The sequence below is a fragment of the Herpailurus yagouaroundi genome, unplaced genomic scaffold (assembly GCF_014898765.1).
Source record: "Herpailurus yagouaroundi ecotype Mexico unplaced genomic scaffold, PumYag 186, whole genome shotgun sequence".
Classification (NCBI taxonomy): domain Eukaryota; kingdom Metazoa; phylum Chordata; class Mammalia; order Carnivora; family Felidae; genus Herpailurus; species Herpailurus yagouaroundi.
In genome coordinates, this window is record NW_024412417.1 from 9,843,111 (window position 1) to 9,865,529 (window position 22,419).

At 44.1% G+C, this 22,419-nt stretch overlaps 1 protein-coding gene across 5 annotated transcripts in view; it reads left to right on the forward strand.

The window, feature by feature from the left end:
• The window catches only part of MATN2 (matrilin 2), a 130,540-nt gene extending 111,290 nt beyond the window's left edge, over nt 1-19,250 (forward strand). For 2 of the 5 annotated variants that reach the window (XM_040494072.1, XM_040494076.1), the window contains 9 exons: nt 2,808-2,939; nt 4,376-4,498; nt 7,442-7,564; nt 11,067-11,480; nt 14,335-14,487; nt 15,748-15,819; nt 16,165-16,299; nt 16,679-16,777; nt 18,686-19,250. In XM_040494072.1, the coding sequence (XP_040350006.1) occupies nt 2,808-2,939; nt 4,376-4,498; nt 7,442-7,564; nt 11,067-11,480; nt 14,335-14,487; nt 15,748-15,819; nt 16,165-16,299; nt 16,679-16,777; nt 18,686-18,741 (1,307 nt within the window). In that variant the 3' untranslated portion in view covers nt 18,742-19,250. The remainder of the gene's footprint in view (nt 1-2,807; nt 2,940-4,375; nt 4,499-7,441; nt 7,565-11,066; nt 11,481-14,334; nt 14,488-15,747; nt 15,820-16,164; nt 16,300-16,678; nt 16,778-18,685) is intronic. The other 3 variants (XM_040494074.1, XM_040494073.1, XM_040494075.1) reach the window with 3 other exon arrangements.
• The last annotated feature ends 3,169 nt before the right edge of the window (nt 19,251-22,419 follow it).

Here is a 22,419-nt window from a genome sequence, read left to right on the forward strand (position 1 = left end):
ACATTTTGTGACTTTGACAGATATTGCCAGACACCCCTCCTTAGGGGAAGTATGCCCTTTAATACATTTGCATTCTGAATCGTGTGTCTGTTTTGCCTTTAAAAAAAATCTCTGCCGGTGATTCTGATGCTCGTGTGAGATGGAGAACTCACCACTGCTCTACGCTTAACTGATCAGATGCTCCGAAGGGGCAAGGAGGGAAAAGGTTAAAAACCCAAACTCTGCACATGCTTTAAAAGCATGCACCCAAAAAGGTTTCAAACAGCTGCTAATAGGAATACCCAGGAGAACTCAGAAGCTGGGCCGGGAGCTCCTGTGATGGTCTATAGCCAAGGGTGACGTAGACAGTGGCTTTGGGCTCAGCAGGCTCCTGATAAAGGAAAGCAGCTCCCATCTGCCGGGGGCAGGTGCGGACCACCATGGCTCAGGCGGTATGTGGGAAGACTCAGCCACTCTTCTCAATGGCAGCCTGACATGAAGCTCAGAGGACAGGACAGGGCATGTGGGGGGAAGCTCCAGAAAGAAGAGGTGTGGTGGGTTGAGGGGGTGAGTATTTGTCTGGATTATGGCTTGACAACGCTGGACTGAAAGAGTTATAGCTATTTTATTATGTTGGAAGATGGAGTATTCTTGGTATAAATTTACGGTGGAAAAAAATGCTCACCTCCACAGCCAGCCAGCTGTCTGTATTACGGATCACTCAATTATATTTCCACTCAACACTATGTGAGGAACTACCCCAAGCCATCGGGGAGTGTTCTGCATTAATCAAGAGTCTAGATTGTGCTCAGAGAAGTAAGTCATTTTCAGAGCAAACGGGACAGCCCAGCTCTGCTTCGACTCTCTTCTGCAGTTATCATTTTAGTTACTGCAACATTTTCCCATCGGTCAAAGGTTCTGGCAGCACTTCCGCCCAAAGGAAGACATAAGCAAATTTCCCTCCATGTTTGAAAGCTCACTTTAGGAGACAGCAATGCAGTGTCGTTGGGGAAAACGTGCAATTTATTGTCAGAAGATTACATTTTGAGTCTTGGCGGTATCACTTAGTAGCAATTGACCTTGGCAAGCCATTAACCTTCCCAAACTTCGGCTCCCAGCTGGTAAGTGAGAATAACAACAGCTGCCTTCACTACCCCACAGGGTGCTTCTCAGGACTCCCCTCCGAAAAAGAAATACTGCAAAAATGGCTTAGAAATAAATGTGTGGTCTGTGACTGATTATAGCAGTGATTATGTACTTCAGAGCCTTTATTTAACCACGTCAGTGCCTCTCCATTGTAAAATTCTTCTCGATCTGAAATGATTGGCGTCGACTCTCGGAACTGGGTGTCATTCTTATAAAAAGTCACTTCCCACATGTCCTCAGTGTCAGACTTCTCCAACGTCAGCTTGGTTTGCACAGATGCACTAACAGAAGCCACGCCAGCCATGTGGACGGCAAAGCCATTCGTTCTGCTGTGTCCCACAAGCTCAGTGATCCGTGACTCTTCCGTCACATCCATATGAAGGTGGTCCCTTCATATCATCCCATCAGCAAAGCGTGTGGGCTCTACCTTCAGTAATCAGCCAACAGTCTGACCACGTGCCACCATCCTGGTCGGGGCCACCAGGCATATTGTGGGAGGTTTCTTCCAGCTTTCCGTCCTCCATCTTTGCCCACGCCGAGGGCTCCTTTTTTTTTTTTTTTAAATTTTTTTTAGTGTGTATTTATTTTTGAGACAGAGGGAGACAGAGCGCAAGTGGGGGAGGGGCAGAGAGAGAGGGAAACACAGAATCCGAAGTGGGCTCCAGGCTCCGAGCTGTCAGCACAGAGCCCAATGCAGTGCTCGAACTCACAGACCACGAGATCATGACCCGAGCTGAAGTCAGGCGCTTTACCAACTGAGCCACCCAGGTGCCCCGGCTCCTTTTATAACAAAGCCACTTGTGTCCCTGCACTGCTTAAAATCCGCCAGTGCCCCTTTCTCACTCAGATCCCCCTGCTGCCTGCGAATCCCACATGGTCTGCCACTTCTGGCCTCACTGGCCTTGTCGCCTGCCAGGCTTGCATTGCTGGGGTCACACTAGTCTCTTTGCCTTTCTTAAAACATGCCACACACACTCCTACCTCTGCAGTTTGCAAATGCTGTTCTTTGCTGAGGGTGCGGTTTTCTCCAGGTACCACACACTCACTAGTCTCATCAGGGCTCTGCTGAGTGTCACTGTATCTGACTGCAGCGGGACTTCCAGCCCGGGCACGTTCTCACTCCCTTATCCTGCTTTTCTCCGTGGCGCTTTGCCCATCTGATACATAGATTTGTCTATCTGTCTCCCCCCTTCCCTTCCCACACCTGCTGTCCAATATAAGCTTCTCAACAGCAGAAACTTTGTTTTATTCCTTTTGTTAAATCCCCAGAGCCTAGGAGGGTGCCTGAATGGGAGTAGGGGCTCGGGAAGTAGTTGATGACTGAATGGACAAGGGTGACACATATGTGCATACATGAGTAGATATGTAGATAAGTTCATGTTACAGTCATATATGATAGCCAGTGAAGTTTAACTTATTTTCTAGTATTTATAAGCCATTTATATCTCTCCTGTTATGAATGGTATTTCATGTCTTTTGTTCATTTTTCCTATGGAGACGATTTTGTCTTATTCACTATATATGAACAATTTTTGTTCGTAGACACGTTTTCTGTTTTGAAACATGCATTGTGGGATAAGACACTGCCTTAATTTAAGGTGTCTAAAATGTCTTTTAAGATTGAATAAGTCACTGATGTATGTATGAATCATTTCCTTCTTCTGTTTTTCTTATTCCAACTGGATTCTCAGAATTGGACCCCTGTGCTCTGGGCGACCATGGTTGTGAACATTCGTGTGTGAGCAGGGGAGACTCTTTTGTGTGCCAGTGCTTTGAAGGCTATATACTCCGAGAAGATGGGAAAACCTGCAAAAGTAAGTTTCCGCTGGAGTTGCCTCACATTCCTGTGTCTGCTCTCTGCATGAATTCCGCCTTCCTGATCTCTGTTTAAATCAGTTATCCCCCGGAGCCAATGCCACACGACTACTAAATGTAATGTGGGGTCCTGGATGGAATCAGAAAAAAGGTAAAAACTAAGGAAATGTAAACCAACCAGGGACTTTAGTTGGTATTCATGTATCAGTATTGGTCCATTTATTGTAACAAATGTATCACACTAATGTAAGATGCCCACACTAGTGGAACTGGATATGGAGTCTGTAGGAACTCTCTGGGCTATCTTCCCAGGTTCTCTAAATCTAAAACTGTTCTAAAAAATGAAGTCTGTTGAAAGAAAACAAACAAACACATGGACGAATGAAAAAAGTCAATGCTAGAGCTACAAGTGAAGTTGCTTATTTATACCCTGTGGCAAGAAGCAGTGATTTAGCGGTTATGCTCTAATAGAAAGACAGTGTGAAATCCAAGAAATCCCAAGATCATTTATTAGCTGGACAAGTTGCTTAACTTCTCTGAGCTTCTCTTTGCTTATCTTCTTTTTTTTAAGTTTATGTATTTATTTTTGAGGGAGAGACAGAGAGACAGACAGAGAATCCCAAATGGACTCCACACTGTTAACACAGAGCTGGATGAAGGGCTCAGACTCATGAACTGTGAGATCCTGACCTGAGCCAAAATCAAGAGTTGGACTCCTGACTGAGCCACCCACGTGCCCCTGTTCATCTTTAATAATATTGTTATTGCTGGTAGCACGAATCTCTCACAGAGACTACCTTATGATGAGTCTATTCTTACATCCCAGAAAGCAAAGTCTCTTCGAGGGGCCATGATACACCTCTAACCCAAAGGGGAGCGTGTAACTCTGAGCAAATGATTTTCATTCCTATCGGTCATTTTCTCCACAAGCTTCTCAAAGCACTTTACAAAGAGCAACTCGTGTTGATAGATTTGAAGAAAACGTAGGTAACTGAAATTATTACAGGAAACATAAGGCTCCAAGAGGTTAAGTGATTCTCTAAAGTCATGTGTCAGGGACAAAGCCAAAATTAGATTTCAATGCCACTAATCTAAATTGAGGTTTAATCTTCTAAGTAATCATGACATACCAAAGGTGTTTCCTTTTGATATCAGAAACTGCATCTGCAGAAAGCTGATGATTGAATGAATTTAATGAGACACCGAAGTAGGTGCTGGTGAGTGGGGGGGGGGGGGGGGGGGTGATACTGAGGAAGTTTGAAGAAGCTAAATTAGAGCCACTGAACTTCATCCTTAATTTTATCTTCCTCCCATGGACCACTGAGCTCAAGGAGCCCCGGGGTATGTGGTGGCCGAGGTGGATGGATCCTCCAAGGTGAAGCCTGGGGGAAATTTCTGTTGGCGAAATTGTTGTAACTTGCTGTGCTGTCCCCAGGGAAAGATGTCTGCCAAGCCGTAGACCATGGCTGCGAGCACATTTGCGTGAACAGTGATGAGTCGTACATCTGCAAGTGCCGGGAGGGGTTCCGGCTTGCCGAGGACAGGAAACGCTGCAGAAGTAAGTGGCCTCAAGGTAGAGATGAACTTTTCCATCTGTGGGACTTGGACAGTTACATAGCTTCATTTAATACTTAAATCTTCCTTTATAATCAATGTTACAATGACAAGTTCCTGCCTTGGGTGCTCTGAAAGTGTTTGTTGGGGAGCAGCCTTAATTCTTCAGGATTTTCTCGGTCAACGTCCTGAGCTGTCAGGCTCTTGGCTTCTGTCCGTTTTCTCCCAGTTGCTGGCCCTTCCACAACCATTATGTGGATGCCCAGAGCCTCCCACAGAGCCTGGCTAATCATTGGACAGTTAGAATCTCTGCCAGCAATCACTATGAGGATCCAAGGATAATTACAGTGCTTTTTCTTCTTGGAAGACCTTATAAGTAAGGGTAGAGGGTGAGAGAGGGACTAAGGGATTTTCTGTGGGTTTTAGATATTTTTTTAATGTTTATTCATTTTTGAGGTACAGAGAGAGACAGAGCATGAGCGGGGGAGGGGCAGAGAGAGAGGGAGACACAGAATCCGAAGCAGGCTCCAGGCTCTGAGCTGTCAGCACAGAGCCTGACGTGGGGCTTGAACTCACGGACCGTGAGATGATGACCTGAGCCAAAGTCAGACGCTCAACTGACTGAGCCACCCAGGCGCCCCTCTGTGGGTTTTACTTATCCATTTTCCTCCATCATTTTCTTCTGTATGTCACTCGGTACAGATTGTGAGAGTTTACTTCTTAGAAGGTGTATTAGGGCTTCCCCAAAGAAACAGAACCAATAGGGTGTGTGTGTGTGTGTGTGTGTGTGTGTGTGTGTGTGTGTGTACGCATATTTACAGAGATAGAGGCAGATGGAGAGAGAGAGAAAATCTGATATCAGGGCAGGGTAGCAGACTGGAGACCTAGGAAGAACTGATGTTGCAGCTTTTATCCAAAGGCAGTCTCGAAGCAGAATTCCTTCTTCCTTGGGGCACAGGTGACAGGGATTCAGTCTTCTTTCTCTCTCTCTTTTTTGTTAAAAATTATTTATTTTGAGAGAGAGAGAGAGTGAGAGAGCTGGGGAGGGGCAGAGAGAGAGAGAGAGAGAGAGAGAGAGAGAGAGAGAGAGAGATTCCCAAGTAGGCTCCATGCTGTCAACACAAAGCCTGATGCGGGGCTCAAACTCACGAACCATGAGATCATGACCTGAGCTGAAACCAAGAGTTGGATGCTTAACCGACTGAGTCACCCAGGCTCCCCCAGTTTTCTGTCTTTTAAAGCCTCCAAATGGTTGCATGAGGCCAGCTCTATGGACCGTATTCTGCTTTACTCAAAGTCGAATGATTGACATGTTAATCTCATCTAAAAAATACCTTCATAGCAACATCTAGACTGGTGTTCGACCAAATAGCTGGGCACCGTAGCCTAGACAAGGTGACAAATGAAATGAACCATCACAGCATCCAGAGAGAGACAGATGGAGACACATGCACCCAGTGGAGTGGGCATTAGGAGAGCACAGGGCAGGGATCTTTCTCCACTGTGAGATTCTGAGCTGCTAATCCCTATTTGGGGGACTTTTGAAGCCGTCTTGCTTTTATGAGACTCTGCTCCAGTGGGCAGGATGGCTCTGTTTTAGTTAAGACAACATCAGTGCATTTGCTTTTGAAATTGATTCGGGGGAATCTCCTCCCAGACTCCCTTGAGACAACTGGGGGCATCCCACATGTCAGCAAAGCCGGGTTGAGTGGAACCCACGTTCCTCATCCCTCCACTGGGAAGAGGGGCTTCTACCTTTAACAAGAGTTCTGTTGGAACGGCTGAGTCCAGGGATGCCCGTGGGACCCTGGCGGAAGTCTGCAGGCCTCCCTGCTCCCTCCTGTCTTGCCTTCACTCTGCACTGTGGGGACCACGTCCACGGCTCTGCTCCTTGTGTCTGCCCGAGCTGTTGGCTCATGATTTTATTTCTGTAAACGCAGGCGTCCACACGGATACCATTTGTTCCTGCAGCGTGTTTTTCGCTCAGTAAGTTGAGCGGTTATACACTTGTACACCGGGCACGACGCCTACTTCTTGGAATTTGGTCACTAGGTCAGACACCCCCATTCCCACTTCTTTGGGGATCTGGAGTGACTAACCCCGTTCTACCGGAAGCTTTCTAGGGAGCTAACGACAGAAAAGAGCCCCAGGCTTTCATGTGATGGGGGAGGAGTGCACAGGGGACAGCTGTCTCAGCCGTGCTCTCAACTTGCCCTGTTGACCTCGGGCAACTCCACGACATTTTCTGAGTTTCTTCATGTATACACAGCTCTAATTGTGCCTGCTTTCCTCTCCTCACAGGACATTGTGGAGCTTGAAGGGTGTGACTACTCTGAAATGTTTAAAGTACCTCACACATTAGAAATGCTCATTAATTAAGGCTGGGGTATTTGGGATATCTACGGGGAAAAATCAGTAGCTTGGGAAAATCAAAACCCAAAGCAACTTCATATGATTCCAAAAATTAATAAGAAATACAGGACACCCGCTCACCCATCTTACCATTCAGGCTTGTGGGGGCTGGGGCTTTCGGAGAGGAAACTCCTCCCTTTCCACTCCCTGTCCTGAGTATTAAAACGAAGAAGGTCTAAGAATGCCTGGGTGGCTCAGTCGGTTGAACGTCTGACTTCAGCTCAGGTCATGATGTCACGGCTCGTGGGTTCAAGCCCCACGTCGGGCTCTGTGATGACAGCTCAGGGCCTGGAGCCTGCTTTGGATTCTGTGTCTCCCTCTCTCTCTGCCCCTCCCCTGCTCGTGCTCTCTGTCTCTCTCAAAAATAAATAATAAACACTAAAAAAAATTCTTAATAAAAAAGGCTTAATTCTCCTTTATAATAAGGATGGGTTTTTTAAAAATGGATTCCTTCTGTGATCTGTCCTGACTTGACCATTCAGTCCGGCTCATTCCTGCATGGATGGGGTTTCTCAACTCTCTGCATTTCCCTCAGGGAAGGATATCTGCAAATCGACCTACCACGGCTGTGAACACATTTGTGTTAATCGTGGCAACTCCTACATCTGCAAATGCTCAGAGGGATTTGTTCTAGCTGAGGATGGAAGACGGTGCAAGAGTAAGTGATCTGAACTTGGATTTCTGCTTTAATTTGGTTTGGGAGCAATTGCTCTTTGGAGTATTTTCAGGAAACAAATCCCTCACCTCTCTGCTTGTCTCATAATGGAGCTTAACTAAAGCACCTGTGGAAAAACTTTTGGTTTTAGTTGACAGCAAGTTCACTATCAGCCAAAAGGCTAGAGTAATCTTAGGGTGAATAAGAATATCTGGAAACAAAGAGGTAAGACTTGTCTTCTGCTCTGTGCCAGGGAATGACACTCAGTTCTGGGCATTGCATTTTAGGAAGAGAGAGATAGAGCAAAGTTTAAACATTAAAAAACAAACAAACAAAAAACCAATAAAACAAAAACAAAAAAAACCCTCCAAGGTAGCAGAAAAAAAACTTAAGAAAATTATTTTATAATCTCAGAATAGAGAAGACCTTTCTAAACACAACATAAAACATAAAAACCATTTTTAAAAAAGAGCTGATGTATAGTGATAGATTAAAGCTGTGATACCTTTTTTTTCTTACCTATTACAGAGATCAGAAAGGTTGATGAGTCCTTATGTTGACAAAGGTCTAGTGTAATAGGCAGTCATAAAGTTATCAACTGGGTGTCTGAATTGGTACCAACATTTAGGAGGGCAGTTGGGCAATATTTTATTTTAATTTAAAGTTAGACAATACAGGTTGGGGAGGGCCAGAGAGAGAGGGAGAGAGAGACTCCCAAGAAGGCTCCACACTGTTAGTGCAGAGCCCACAAAGCTGTGAGATCATGACCTGAGCTGAAACCAAGAATCGGACACCTAAATGACTGAGCCACCCAGGGGCCTCTGGCAATATTTTAAAGGCAATTCCACTTCTATTTGTATTATGTAAATATAGAGAGATATAGATATACACACACATACGTATATACATATACATATACATATACATATACATATACATATACTATATATACCCTTTTGTAATGTTTGAATTCAGTTCCAGTATATGTATTATTTTTTAGGAAAAAATATTTAAAGAAAAAGGATAGTGACAAGCAAGATTTAGAAACCATCACAGTGACAATGTTCATTCAGTATGATGTCAAGTAAAAAATAAAGGAAGAAACGGGATCTTTATAGAAAAAGACCTAAGGTACCGTTCAAATGCCAAAGTGACAGTGACTTCATTCATGACCCATAACATAGCCCCAGGGAAAGAAAGAACAGTGAAGAGAAACTACAGCCCAGAAGCAGGACAGAGACACTTTCAGGGAAGCCGTGTGATTAATTAGTTAAGATCATGAGCTTTGAGTCAGGCAGACCTGGACTTTGACCCTATTCTTAGTACTCGTGTGACCTTGGACAAATTATTTAACTTCTCTGGGTCTCCGTTTCTTCAGCTATAATATGAGGATAATACCTCACAGAAATGTCATAAGAAATCAATGAGATCAGGTATTCGAAGGTTCTTAGCCCGGTGCTGGCACATACTAATTGCTTGACAAGTGGCAGCTCTTGTAATCATCAACCGCAGAGATGTCCAGAGATGGGGCTTCAATGGTGAAGTGATGACTTCTCCATCAGGAAAGGTGTTCAGGTCCGGGCTGAACTGGCTGCTGGGTAGGGATATTGTAAAGATGCAAGCAACAGGAGGGCTGCACGAGTGACTTTAACGGTCTTGTCCAACCCTGAAATTCTGGAACTCTGTGAAAATTATGTTCTGAAAGCAAATCACAGCTCCATTGCAGTCTCCTTGACTTAACTACCAAAAGAAAATGCTCAGCTGCAGTTGGAGTGACCGTCCTGCAAACGAGTAGCCAGCAAGGGAGCTATCATTCTTCCCAGGTCTGAAAGCAAAAATCTAGCACTTTTTGCCTTGTGCTCTTCCACTCTAACTAGTGTCTTATTTCCTGGAGAAGCCTTCTGTGCCTCTGTGCATGGAGGCTGCAGGTACTGATTTTGTTCCGTTAAGAAGAGTGTGTGGGGGAGGGGAGAAAACAGACCTACTGCTGGAAAATTATTCCAGTCTTTTTGCAGTCTGCTAGAGAGCCCTGTGCATGACTCCTGAGAGTCTTTCTTCCTTCCTTCCTTCCTTCCTTCCTTCCTTCCTTCCTTCCTTCCTTCCTTCCTTCCTTCCTTTCTTTTTTCTTCCTTCCTTCCTTCCCTTTCCTTTCCTTCCTTTCTTTTCTTTCTTTTTTTCTTCCTTCCTTTCGATTCAAGAATAGGCTATGAATGTAAATGAAGCTCTGAACTGACCTTTCTTCTTTTACTAATAAGCAATCAATAAGTTAAATAATAGGGACAAGAACTTAATGGGAAAGGAGAACTCAATCCCCCAACACGCACACCCGCGCCCCCCCCCCCCCCCCACACACACACTGCATATTATTTGGGCCCATGCCCAGAAATAATTTTGCTTTTGTGTGTCCGTGTTTATATTGTTTCTATTGTTGTGCTCTACTTTCAAATATTAGACAACTGCTTGATATATAAAAGATAATGTTATATCACATACTGTAGACCGTTTGAAATGAGATCATTCATTCAGGATCTGTAAATTTGTTTTATGCGGTCCTAAATAACAAAGTCTGTCCACGGCCAGATTGCTTAAGTAGTCACGTAGAGCTTTCCTGCCAACCGTCTGAGTTGCCCGAATAGCTTCCATATAGATCAAGAATTCACAGTGATGATTCATTTTTCAGCTTGAATAGGTCAGGAGGCTACTTATAGGTGTGCTCCCCAATGGGCACCACCTCTTTCATTTAATCTGCCAACAAGCATTTATTGAACAACTGCTGCGTGCCAGGTGTGGGGGTACAGAAGTGAGACCAGAGGAGGAACTTGCAGACCAGAGAGATCGACACATCCTCAGATAGCTAGTGTGCCGTGTGGACTCTGTACCATACCCTGGACTGTAAGCACTTTCATGAGGGGGATTTTGCCTTGGTCCCTCTTGCAATCCTGCCTGCTGCCTTGCGTGAAGCAGGTGCTCAAGAAGCCAATTTTCACTGAATACATTAGCCGTTATTAGGAGTACACAGAGAGAGAGTAATACAAGCTGGGTTCCTAGGGAGAACTCCCTGGAAGAGATGATGGCTGAGCTGAATTTAAGAATTTCCTTCTCTGCCGTCTGTCAGAATGCCAGCACTGGGGTGATGTCACCCTCCTGGAGGGAAGTTATAGGAATCTTTTGGAAGCTGTCAGGCCCTACAGTACTCTAGACACAGTCCCTGCCAGGCTTGGCTGTCAGTGACCCAGAGTACGGTGTGGACCTGATTCCCCTGACGATTTGTGCCTCTGTTGTGTGATTTTGCTTACGAAAAACACTCTTTTTATGAATTTAACAAGCCACATGGGAAGGCAAATGTGAAAATTATCGTGGCTCCTGACTCCCACACCTTCCGCCTGCCCCGTGTATTATCTGAAGAACAAAGGTAGTTCTCCAAAGTGGCTCGGCCTCCAACTGCAGCGTTAGTTTTCTTCTATGTGACCCTTTAACTACCTCACCTTTCCTCTCCTTCCTGCAGGATGCACTGAAGGCCCAGTTGACCTGGTCTTCGTGATCGATGGATCCAAGAGCCTCGGAGAAGAGAATTTTGAGATTGTGAAGCAGTTTGTCACTGGCATTATAGATTCCTTGGCGATTTCCCCCAAAGCTGCTCGCGTGGGACTGCTCCAGTATTCCACGCAGGTCCGCACAGAGTTTACCCTGAGAAACTTCAGCTCAGCCAAAGACATGAAGAAAGCGGTGGCCCACATAAAATACATGGGCAAGGGCTCTATGACCGGGCTGGCCCTGAAACACATGTTTGAGAGAAGTTTTACCCAAGTAGAAGGGGCCAGACCTCTCTCCGCACGGGTGCCCAGAGTGGCCATCGTGTTCACAGATGGACGGGCTCAGGATGACGTCTCGGAATGGGCCAGTAAAGCCCAGGCCAATGGTAATAAGGGATGGAGGTGTGGCTTACATCACTTCAGGTTTGGGTTTCTTAAACTCACCGGGTGGTCAAAGGGTGGTGGGTGACAGGAGTGAGAGCCTCTGAGCACTGGGAGAGGCTTCGCGGCAAGTGCTCATTCACCTGTGCTGCACTGCCACCTAGAGGCTGTAAAGGGAGCCCGCAGGCGTCCAGGACTTGGGAGGCGGGCGTCTTGCGGGCTGTGCTGTTAGTCTAGACACCAAACACTCCTGAGTAGTCACCAACTGCGATTTCCCAGTGTGTGACCTCCAGGGGAGAGAAGCGAGTCTGCATGTGCTGTTTAACCGCAGATAGATATATGACCGTTTCCAAACACTGGTCTGGTGGCTTTAGAATCACCTCAAGAGTTCGGTAAAAATAGATTCCTGGTGGGAGGAACTTTTGCTGATACTTTTTTTTTTTTTTAAACCAGTGCTTCAGGTGAACTCTGAAAGCACAATAGCCTTCTGATAGCGAACACTCTTGTGTTTGTAGGAGGCAAAAGTTAGCTTCTGAGAAAATCAAAATGTTGGAAGAGATTACCACTCTAGGCTTTTATTCAGGCAAGCACAGCCATACAAGCACAGTGCCTAAGGTGGGGGAGACGAGGCTTGAGCTCACGTGAGTTGTGCAGAGATGTGAAGTATGGCAGAGGAATACGGCCTTCCGAAAAGGAAACCCAAAAGCTAGGATGGTCGAAAGAGGTAGCGTAAGGTGAAGTGACTGGATTCCTCGGGGAGATGAGGAAACTTGAGACTTTGCAGCAGTTTGCTTGAAAGCCACTTTCTTTAAGAACTTGTTGAGGGTGCATTGCTTTAACAAGTCCTATAAGGGGGGAAAGGGTGTGCAGACCAGGCCTTCGCCTAAGACTTTACGGAGCCATTCCCTGACCAGGCACGGCACATAGGACGTGTGTGACTAATCTGAGTCCATGAACAAGGAGAGAAAGTACTAGCAATCCCGTTAGTGAACGCCATTCCTCCCCACAGAAAGGCTGGCTCACACTGACATTCAGCGATGCTTTGTGAAGGAGGCCATTTTATTGGTATTGTACCTCCTCTTTCTATTGTCCAAGAATAGAACATTGACTCCTTTTCCTCTAGCCCAACAGAATAGTAGCCACAAAAAGTGTCCTGTTCTAAATCATCTGAGTGGACTGTGAAACTGGCTGCTCATACTCAGTTCCTCTGCTTCCAGACTAGCTTGCTAGAGCTCATGTCAAACCCATGAACCCCACTAGCCTGCATTTTTTAAGTTTATTTCTTTATTTTGAGAGAGAGAACAAGTGGGGGAAGGGGCAGAGAAAGGAGAGACAAAATCCCAAACAGCGCAGAGCCTGATGCGGGGCTCGAACTCATGAACTGTGAGATCCTGACGCCAGCTGAGATCAAGAGTTGGATGCTGAATCTGCTGCACGACCAGGTGCCCCACCTCTACCCTGCATTTTTAAAGTGCACACGGGGAAGCATCTTGTTTCCAGAGACAGTGGTTAGCCCTCTTATTTGTCCCATTAAGACCCATCTACCTTACTCTTTCCCCTACTTAAATTTCCACAAATCACCCAAAGACAGGTAAGTGGTAGGTGAAATTTGGTTCTAAAATCAACAAGATATGGGGCGCCTAGATGGCTCAGTCAGTTAAGCATCAGACTTCATCTCAGGTCCTGATTTCATGGTTCGTGGGTTCGAGCCCCGCATCGGGCTCTGTGCTGACAGCTCAGAGCCTGGAGCCTGCTTCAGATTCTGCGTCTCCCTTTCTCTCTGCCCCTCCCCAGATCACGCTATGTCTCTCTCTCTCTCTCAAAAATAAACATTAAAAAAACTTTTTAACCAACAAGATTTACCTGAAGTGACATCCTCTGATGACTTTAATTATTCCTATGCATAGCTAATATAATCTTAAAATAGTAGTTCTCCTTTTTAGGGAGTTTGATCAGGTCACTGGGCTCCTGGACAAATATGTTGAACTCGCCTATTGACCTTATACAGACTTAGAACAAGACATAACTCTTTCCCCTTGGCTTAAAGAGCCATTTTTATGTATATTTAAAATAAAAAAAAAAAAAATCTAGCCTAATGAATTAGCCAGAGCAAGATATCAGTGCTAAAAAAATGTTGAAAATCAGGCAGAATTTAAGTTCTTACCATGTTTTACTTTCAAGTGAAGCACCTATGGAGGAAGGCAGTCTAGTGATTTCTGTTGTTTAGAAAAGCTTTTGGAGCAATTTCATGTCCCTGTTGAAATCTAAGGTTGGTACTTGGGTTTGTTCTTTCTCTCACACTTTGGGGATTTCCACTGGTCTGCAGCTTTCCCTTTTCAGTTTAGCACCCCTCATAAGGCTTTGTCCTTCCAAGAGATGTGAGTGGAGAGCAGCTTCCCCTGCCCCGCCCTCCCACCCCCTCCTTTAAGGATCCTGTCCTGTACCTTGGAGAAGTAGAATCTAGGTTAGAAGGTCATAAATTGACCTGTTTCTTAGAATTCTCCCCGAAGAGATTCCCATTTAGTAAGCCATAAAATAGTGCTCTTTTCTACTCTATCCCTAAGGCTAATTCAGGCAGAAGCTGAAGGTTTGTTAAATGACCTTGCCCTGAGCTGAGCAACAGGTTGGTGGTCTAGCTCCCAACTTCCCCTAGAGGTTTCACCTTCCTCCCTCTTGGAAACCCCTCATTGTTTTCCGTAGGGCCAAAACAGAAATGGTGGAGAAACAAAGGGAGCGGGACATGGACCCCTCAAGTCACACCACTTAATCCCCACCTGGCTCTGGGTGCCGTACAGACAACTTCCAGACCCCGGGAGCACAGCTCTAACTACCTTGTTCTTAATTTGCTCTGCAACTTAGGTATAACTATGTATGCTGTCGGGGTAGGAAAAGCTATTGAGGAAGAACTACAAGAGATTGCCTCTGAGCCCACGGACAAGCATCTCTTCTATGCCGAAGACTTCAGTACGATGGGAGAGATAAGTGAAAAACTAAAGAAAGGCATATGTGAAGGTACTATCGCTTACCTATAGGAGAGGTCCTCACATCACACAGGACGGCATGGACCCCTGAATGAGAAATTCTCAACCTCTTCCTTCAAAGTGCTTAACAAAGTGCCTCCCTGGTGTTCAGGGCCAGTAATGCCTGGAAACACTAAGCACAAAAAGGGGAACGGGAGAGAGAGAGGACAAAAGGAACAGCTAGAATTGATGAGTGCTTGCTGCGTGCTGAGCAGTATGATAAATCTTTTGACACACCAGTATACTTAATCCCCAAAAAACCCCCACAGAAATGATCATTTAACTACGAAACAACCATTATACACATCAGAGAGCTGATGCGCAATTTCAGGATATGCCTATGATGGAGTGGAAAGGGGTTCATATTTCAAATTTTTAAAGAATGCCTTCCTGCACGGAGCACTCCTATTTACAGAATGTAGATTCCGTTATGTCCAAGAGCTCCCTCTGCTTATCTCCACTGCACTCCTGGGCCAGGAAGCTTCTCTATAGCAGCTCTGCCCAGCTCCCCTACTTATGTCCCAGGTTCAGTCACCAGTAAAATCCCAAGCGAAATCATGTGTTTCACTCCTCTAAAGGAAAGAACAACGAGATGAAGGGGGAACCCAGGGAGGAAAGGCCTTTCAAATTTCTTCTTTTTTTTTTTTTTAATTTTTTTAGATGTTTATTTATTTTTGAGAGAGAGAAAGAGTGTGAGGCGGGGAGGGGCAGAGAGAGAGGGAGACACAGAATCTGAAGCAGGCTCCAGGCTCTGAGCTGTCAGCACAGAGCCCGACACGGGGCTCGAACCCACGAACCATGAGTTCATGATCAGAGCCAAAGTCGGACGCTTAACCGACTGAGCCACTCAGGCACCCCAGGCCTTTCCAATTTCTGATGCGAGTAGATTTGATTTCACCTCTAGGCTGTTTAGTTCAAACTGGAATGTCCAGTGGAGCCTTTGCCACTAGAGCTTAGTCCTTGGACAACTTTAAGTTTCTTCCCCACCCACCTTGTAGACATGACATTTTTGGAGGCATTCTTAAGGAAGATGCACTTGAGGGGTCCAGGTTTCTCTTACTAGGGAACACCCCCAGAGTGATCTTGGATTACCCTGGGAACCAATTGCTTCTTGAAACTGGTGTCACCAAATAAAACCAAAATCCCCTGGGTTACAGCTGGTAGGTAAGGAGCTGGTCTGGGACCAGTTTCCTAAAGAGCACACATGCATGCAGACAGCTGTCACTCCTGTTGGTCATCTTTTTCCTCTCAGCTCTGGAAGACTCCGACGGAAGTCAGGACTCCCCAGCAGGGGAACTGCCAAAGAAGGCCCACCAGCCAACAGGTAAAATCCTAAAAAGCCAATAGGTAAATTTTAAAAAGCAGTGTTTCTAGAACCTTTGGTGGTTGCCTCCGCCCTCAGACAAAAGTTGTAAAGGAGTGAAAGTAAGATTTGAATTACGTTAACTATGGCTTTTTTCCCTTGGTCAGATAGGAAACATTTACTCTCCACTTTAAGCCCTGTTTGGTAATAGCCTCTCTGCTGAGTCTTTTGCCACAGTATGTCCCCAAAGTAAAGCCGTGTACTACATGCTAGGAACATCAAGTACCTTACTGAGACAGCTGATGGCTGTCTTAGAACCACAACCGTGGTAAGCAGGTTTGACTTCAGTTTTCTCTCTCTTTACAGAATCTGAGCCAGTCACCATAAATATCCGAGACCTACTTTCCTGTTCTAATTTTGCAGTGCAACACCGATATCTGTTTGAAGAAGACAGTGTTTCACGGTCCACACAAAAGCTTTTCCATTCAACAAAATCTTCAGGTAATTCCAAATACAGTATTACTAGAAGGGAACGTGATACCACCCTCTTAGCTTGCCAACAAACTCAGCTGAGAGGAGGACAAGTAAGGAGGGAGGAGGAACCAGGATAGAGGATAAGAGAACAGCTTAAGTAAAATGAGAACTCAAAAAAAATTAACTGGAAGAAACTGGGGCAGCCTTCCCTGCAGTCCACACGAAGGGCAGTGTTGGAAGTGTACACGGCCCTTTCCTGGTATTTACTGGATCTGGCTGTGCGGAAAAAGTTGAACAGTTCCTTCATTTTGGTTTCTTCCGTATGCTGATTCAGTCCTATTATTATGCATCTGGGAAGCCTGGTGGGTTATAGAGGTGAGTGAACACTTTCCGTGTGCTTTCTCAGGAAGTCCTTTGGAAGAAAAACACGATCAGTGCAAATGTGAAAACCTAATAATGTTCCAGAACCTTGCAAATGAAGAAGTGAGAAAGTTAACACAACGCTATATCCTTTTCTAATATTATGCTTCTATGTGCAATGCAAAGAATCTTACCAAACTTCACAAATACTATTTGTGGGTGTATATCAAATGAAACTATTTCCATGAAGTCAAGAGTAGTGAACTCCCAGAAAGGCTTTTTTACTTAAGCAACCTGATAGGTGTTTCAGAGCCAAGGGCAAGCCAAGCTTCGTAGCCAGGGTCAAGCACGTAGTTGCTATCTGCTGTTCTAGGGGTTTAGCAGGAAGGCCAGTCTGCCAGGAAAGTAAAAGTCTGCAAAGTAAAGAGAAAACAGACTGAAAATTTAACTGCCTCTCTGCTGGGAGGAAAAGGAAATGTACTGGGTCTGATGTGCATCAAAGGTACAGTAAGTACAGGCAAAGAATGTGGACTGAAGAGGTTTCAAACTCCATCTGAACTCCAGACCTTTCCTTTGGCCCCAAGCCATACTGCAGCCACAGTTGGTCAGTGTGTAGTTTCTAGAAGACTAGGGATTTTTGTTTGTTTGTTTGGCAGCAGAGATCTTTTATATCAGCACTCTAAGATGAAACATGCTATCAAGGGAACAGCAGGGTCCAATGATTCATTAAACCAATTATTACAAATAAAAGGAATGCTTTGAGAGAATGGAGAAATGAGGATTCAGTGTTTTTATACTGCCAGCTGCTCTGAACTTCAAATTACAGTAAGCTTACTAAAGCTGGCTGATGTCTATCTCCACATGCATCAATTAGCCTATAGGGAAATGGTTGAATCCTGAACTATCTCTGTGCCAATGGGTTGATATAATAAGGAACAGATGTAGCAATTCCCTTTCTGAAAGCTGGAAATATGCTCCCTCAAGTAAAACAACCTGACAGTGGTTAACGTGGGTGATGAATCCAGGCTCTCACTCTGTCACCAAGGGGATGGGTGGAGGGGATTAAGGAGCTTACGTGAAGACAAATGCTTGTTCTAATGCCCCTCTCCTCTGCCTTTTCCCACCCCACTTCTGAGGGTGTTTCAGAAGTTGACTAAGGAAGTTACATATAAAAGAGCATAGGGGCCCCTGGGTGGCACGGTCCGTTAAGCGTCCATTTCGGCTCAGGTCACGATCTCACTGTGCTTGAGTTGAGCCCCACATCGGGCTCTGTGCTGATAGCTCAGAGCCTGGAGCCTGCTTCCGAATCTGTGTCTCCTTCTCTCTCTGCCCCTCCCCTGTTCACATTCTCTCTCTCAAAAATAAACATTAGGTTAAAAAAAAAAAGAGCATAGGTCTTAAGACTTCAAGGCTGCTACCTTTTTGCTGTATCTGGCATCATGGGTGAAAACTACCCAATCTCTGTTCTTTCCTGACATTATTTACTAAGGCCTCATCCTTCTCTTCACATTCCCAACATTATCACTCTGGCTCCCAAAGGTGTGCTGTGGCAAACTACTTTACAAGCACACAGATGTGAGTAGAATTAAATATTTTTCTGAAAGAATTTTAACTGAACTCTCTGGCTTTGATGTTAAAGAAACATTTAACCTGAAAGAGATTTATAGTGTTGATAGCATGTGTTAAATGAAAACCTCAAGTCAGAGTTTAAAAATTCTTAACAGAGGGGCACCTGGGTGGCTCAGTTGATTAAGCATCTGACATTGGCTCAGGTCATGATCTCATGGTCCATGGGTTTGAGCCCCATGTTGGGCTCTGTGCTGTCAGTTAGAGCCTTGGAGCCTGCTTCGGATTCTGTGTCTCCCTCTCTCTTTGCCCCTCCCCCACTCATGCTCTGTCGCTCTCTAAAAATGAATGAACTTTTAAAAAACTTAACAGAAGTGGAAAAATTTTTATTTTTCAGGACAAATTTTTATGTAGGTATATCAAGTTTGTATTTGAATGTAAATAAAAACAGGCAATTCAGATTCCTCTTCCTTAATTTGAGATTTACTAGAAGAAATGACACGGAGGATGGAAGCCCTGGAAAATCGCCTGAGATACAAATGAGGATTTGAAATGCTCTACATATTTGTACATCGTATCAAGGCTGACAGTTAAAGCAGTTCGGAGCCCCAAAGCTCAGGCTGTTGTTACTTCTAGGTTGTCAAGTAAAACATAAGTAGTACTGAGAGAGCTGGTTTGCTATAGAACAAAGACAAAAAGTGTACACTAACTTGTATACATTTATTGAGAAAGAAAAATCCTTCAGAATCCTAAAATGCGATTATCAAGTGAGAGCAAGTAACCTATGCAAGATATTCTGTAACATACTGTGGACCTGATTTGCTTTTGCCTTGTCCTGCCTTAGTGTGTTGCAATCTCATTTGACTACAAAATAGTTTGCAGTCTGAATTCTGTAGAACACTGGCCATAGGAAAAGCTATTTTTTTGTATTGGACTTTTACCTTGATATATGTATATGGATGTATGCATAAAATCATAGAACGTATGTACTTGAATTAACAAGTTGGGATTTTTTTTTTTTATACAGTATTAAAGTTCACCACTTCAGAGGATGGTATTCTGTGTAAATATTCCTAGTTTAACTTTAAACACAAGGTATGTGTATATGGGAAATGGTCAATATGCATTTGAAAAAAAGTATTTGGGGCACCTGGGTGACTCAGTTGGTTAAGGGTCCGACTCTGGATTTCAGCTCAGATCATGATCCCAGGGTCGTGGGATCAAGCCCCACGTCAGGCTCTGTGCTGCATGGACCCTGCTTAGGATTCTGTTTCCCCGCCCTCCTCCACACACTCTCCCTCTCTCTCAAAAAATATTTAAACTTGCTGGCAATCAGGAAAATGCAAGTTAAAACAATCAGCTTGGCAAAAATTAGTATGTATGACAAGGATGTAAAAAATGGAGCTCTTGTACACTACTAGCGAGAATGCAAACGGGCATGCTCGTGCAAATGGACACTTTAGTGAAACTAAAAATGCCCACAACCCTGCACTCTAGCAACTGCACTTACCAGCATCTAACTAGAGGACTTTAGCACATACAGGCAAGGAAACCTGTACAGAATGTTACTCGAATTTACAAATTAGAAATAACCTAATCATCATCACAAAGAGAACTGTCAAATTGTAGCACAGTCCATACCTCAGAACTACTATCCATCTAAAAGGAATGTACTAAAAAAAATAAAAATAATTTAAAAATAAAAGGAATGTACTAGGGGCACCTGGGTGGCTTATTAGGCTAAGCATCTGACTCTTGATCTCAGCTCAAGTCTTGATCTCAGGGTCATAAGTTGGAGCCCTGCATTGGGCTCCCACTGGGTGTGAAGCCTACTAAAAGAAAAAAATAAATCAGGGAACCCGGTGGCTCAGTCTGTTGGGCATCTGGCTCTTGGTTTCTGGTCATGACTGCATGATCTCACATCCCTGAGAAAATAAGAAAGTTGGAATATAAGGGTCAAAGGAGACATCAAGTCTTTCAAAGCACTTAGAGCAGCAGGAAACAATACAGGTAACAACTTCATGAAGAAATGAAGACCCCCAACATGACATCCTTCCCATGGAAGCTACTGTATTTGAGGCCAAATGATGCTTTTTAAATGAAACACCTTTAGTATGCTTGTTTAAATATTTTAAAATGAGTGTTTTCATCAGAATGTCCTCCCAAAAGGCAGTGTGGTAGAGTGAGAACATCTAAGCTTCAATCCTATCTGAAAATCACTGGAATTTAAGTATAAAAGTTGTGTGGTTCAAAGTATCAAACCTCAGTTTATATTTGTATTTGAGTCATCCAGTTGACCCTGAAAACAGGTTTTCATGAGGAAGTATTGATTTGGGTTGGCCTTACCTTCTGAGATACACTTCTAGTTCAGGCATTGCTTCCTTGGCACAGTTGTACTTCACTTTTTGTTGAGTCCCTGCTCCCCCTAGTGGCTCTAGACTGTACCTCCCCCCACTTCATTTTTAGCTATTGAATACATTTCATCATAAGGTTTTCAACTTTCTTCATATTGGGAAGGAAAATGCCTTCATAAGAAAAAAAGGTCTCCAACCAATTCATCACATTTACATATTAATCCAAGATATTTAAGATTATCTAGAATCTGAAATACTTCCCCATTTTCCTTGTTTTGTTATTTGTACATATGTCTCAGGTGTTAAAAGTTTTGCATTCAGGTTTCATTATTTGTGTGAGTTTTCCAGGCCTTGCTTTCTTCATCTGTCAAATGGGACTAACGGTACTATCTCAATGGATTGTCAAGAGGATTAAATGGTTTAACATGTACACTACTTATGTTTTTATTCTTCAGCCTCCTAGAATTATCTGACACAAAGAAGGTAATTTAAGTATATGTTGAGCAAATGAATTCTTTGCTTACCTTACCCTGAGGAAAGTACTTTGGAAGGTTCCTACTCCTAAATTACCTTTTGAAGCAAAGAGACAGGAATAGTAAATTATAGTAAATGTACAAGATGTTCAAGACCTACTATAAACAAGACAAAGATGAAATTCTGGCCTAGAAAGCCACAAGCATATCAATGAGAATTCAATGTTTAAACCCTAAAGTCATTATTCACCCTGTTTGATTGAACTCCTAAGTGGTAACAGAGTTGAAAATGCAGAGTCTCTGTCCCCTAGGATCTTAGTTTAATGAGAAACAAATGTGGCTAATGTTATAAAAAAAGGTTCCATGGTAACTCAGAGGCACCCCATCTAGACTGGAAGAGGATGTTGGAGTAGGCCTGGAAAAGGAGGGGAGGGAAACCAGATGCCTCTGCACACAGGGGGAGCATACATCTAAGGGGCAGCTGGAAGTTAAGATTTGCAACAAAGCAAAGAGAATTTTCCATGAACCAGATCTTCCAGAAGGCCCAACTCATTGCATTCATGGCCACCAGCCTCAAGTTTGTTTTCTTCTCTACGTACCTTTTGCCCCTGCCACCATACCACACTGATTACAATTAATACACTCCACAATGACCAACCTCTTCTTTCGGACATTTTTATCTCCAGACGTAACAACTCAGGACAAGTATGGAATAAATCCATTTGGCTGGAATTTCCCACAATCCCCTGCATAAGAGAGCTTCCTAGCCAAACACATTACTTTGATTATAATCGGAAAATTACATGTAAAAATGCCAACTTAGACCTTCCCAGATCTTCCTGACCAGTGGTATTTTCTCCAATTCTGGCAGCATTTTAATGGCACTTCATCACAGCTGTCCCAGGCCAGAATGGGTGAGATACATTTCCTATCTACTAGCTTTAAACTCGTTTTCTCTGAACTGTAAATTCCTTTCTTGCTTAAAACAAGGAGTGCACAAAAAGCACATATAAAGAAAAGGCAAAAGCCGAATGACCTTAGAGCATATTATCACTACCTAGAAAGCCCCTAAAAATCACCAATTATTTCCTAAAAGCCATCGCTCCAAAATGCCTGCAGCCACAAGTCCTGCAACAGAATCCTTACAAAGAAATGGTACCCTGGTATTGGCAACAATGTATTCTTTCAGGTACACCCCTTAACTAAATTGTAACTGGTCAAACTGGAGGGAAAAATAATCCAAAAATAACCCAAGTAGCTGCAAGCTCAATTTGAAAGGCAAAATTTATCAAGTAGAAAATAAGCACCACAAACTTCCTTAACCAAGGGCAACCATTTTTAACTAAGGAACAGACTAATGGCATTAGAGACCAGCAGTAGTCTGACCAAGCAAG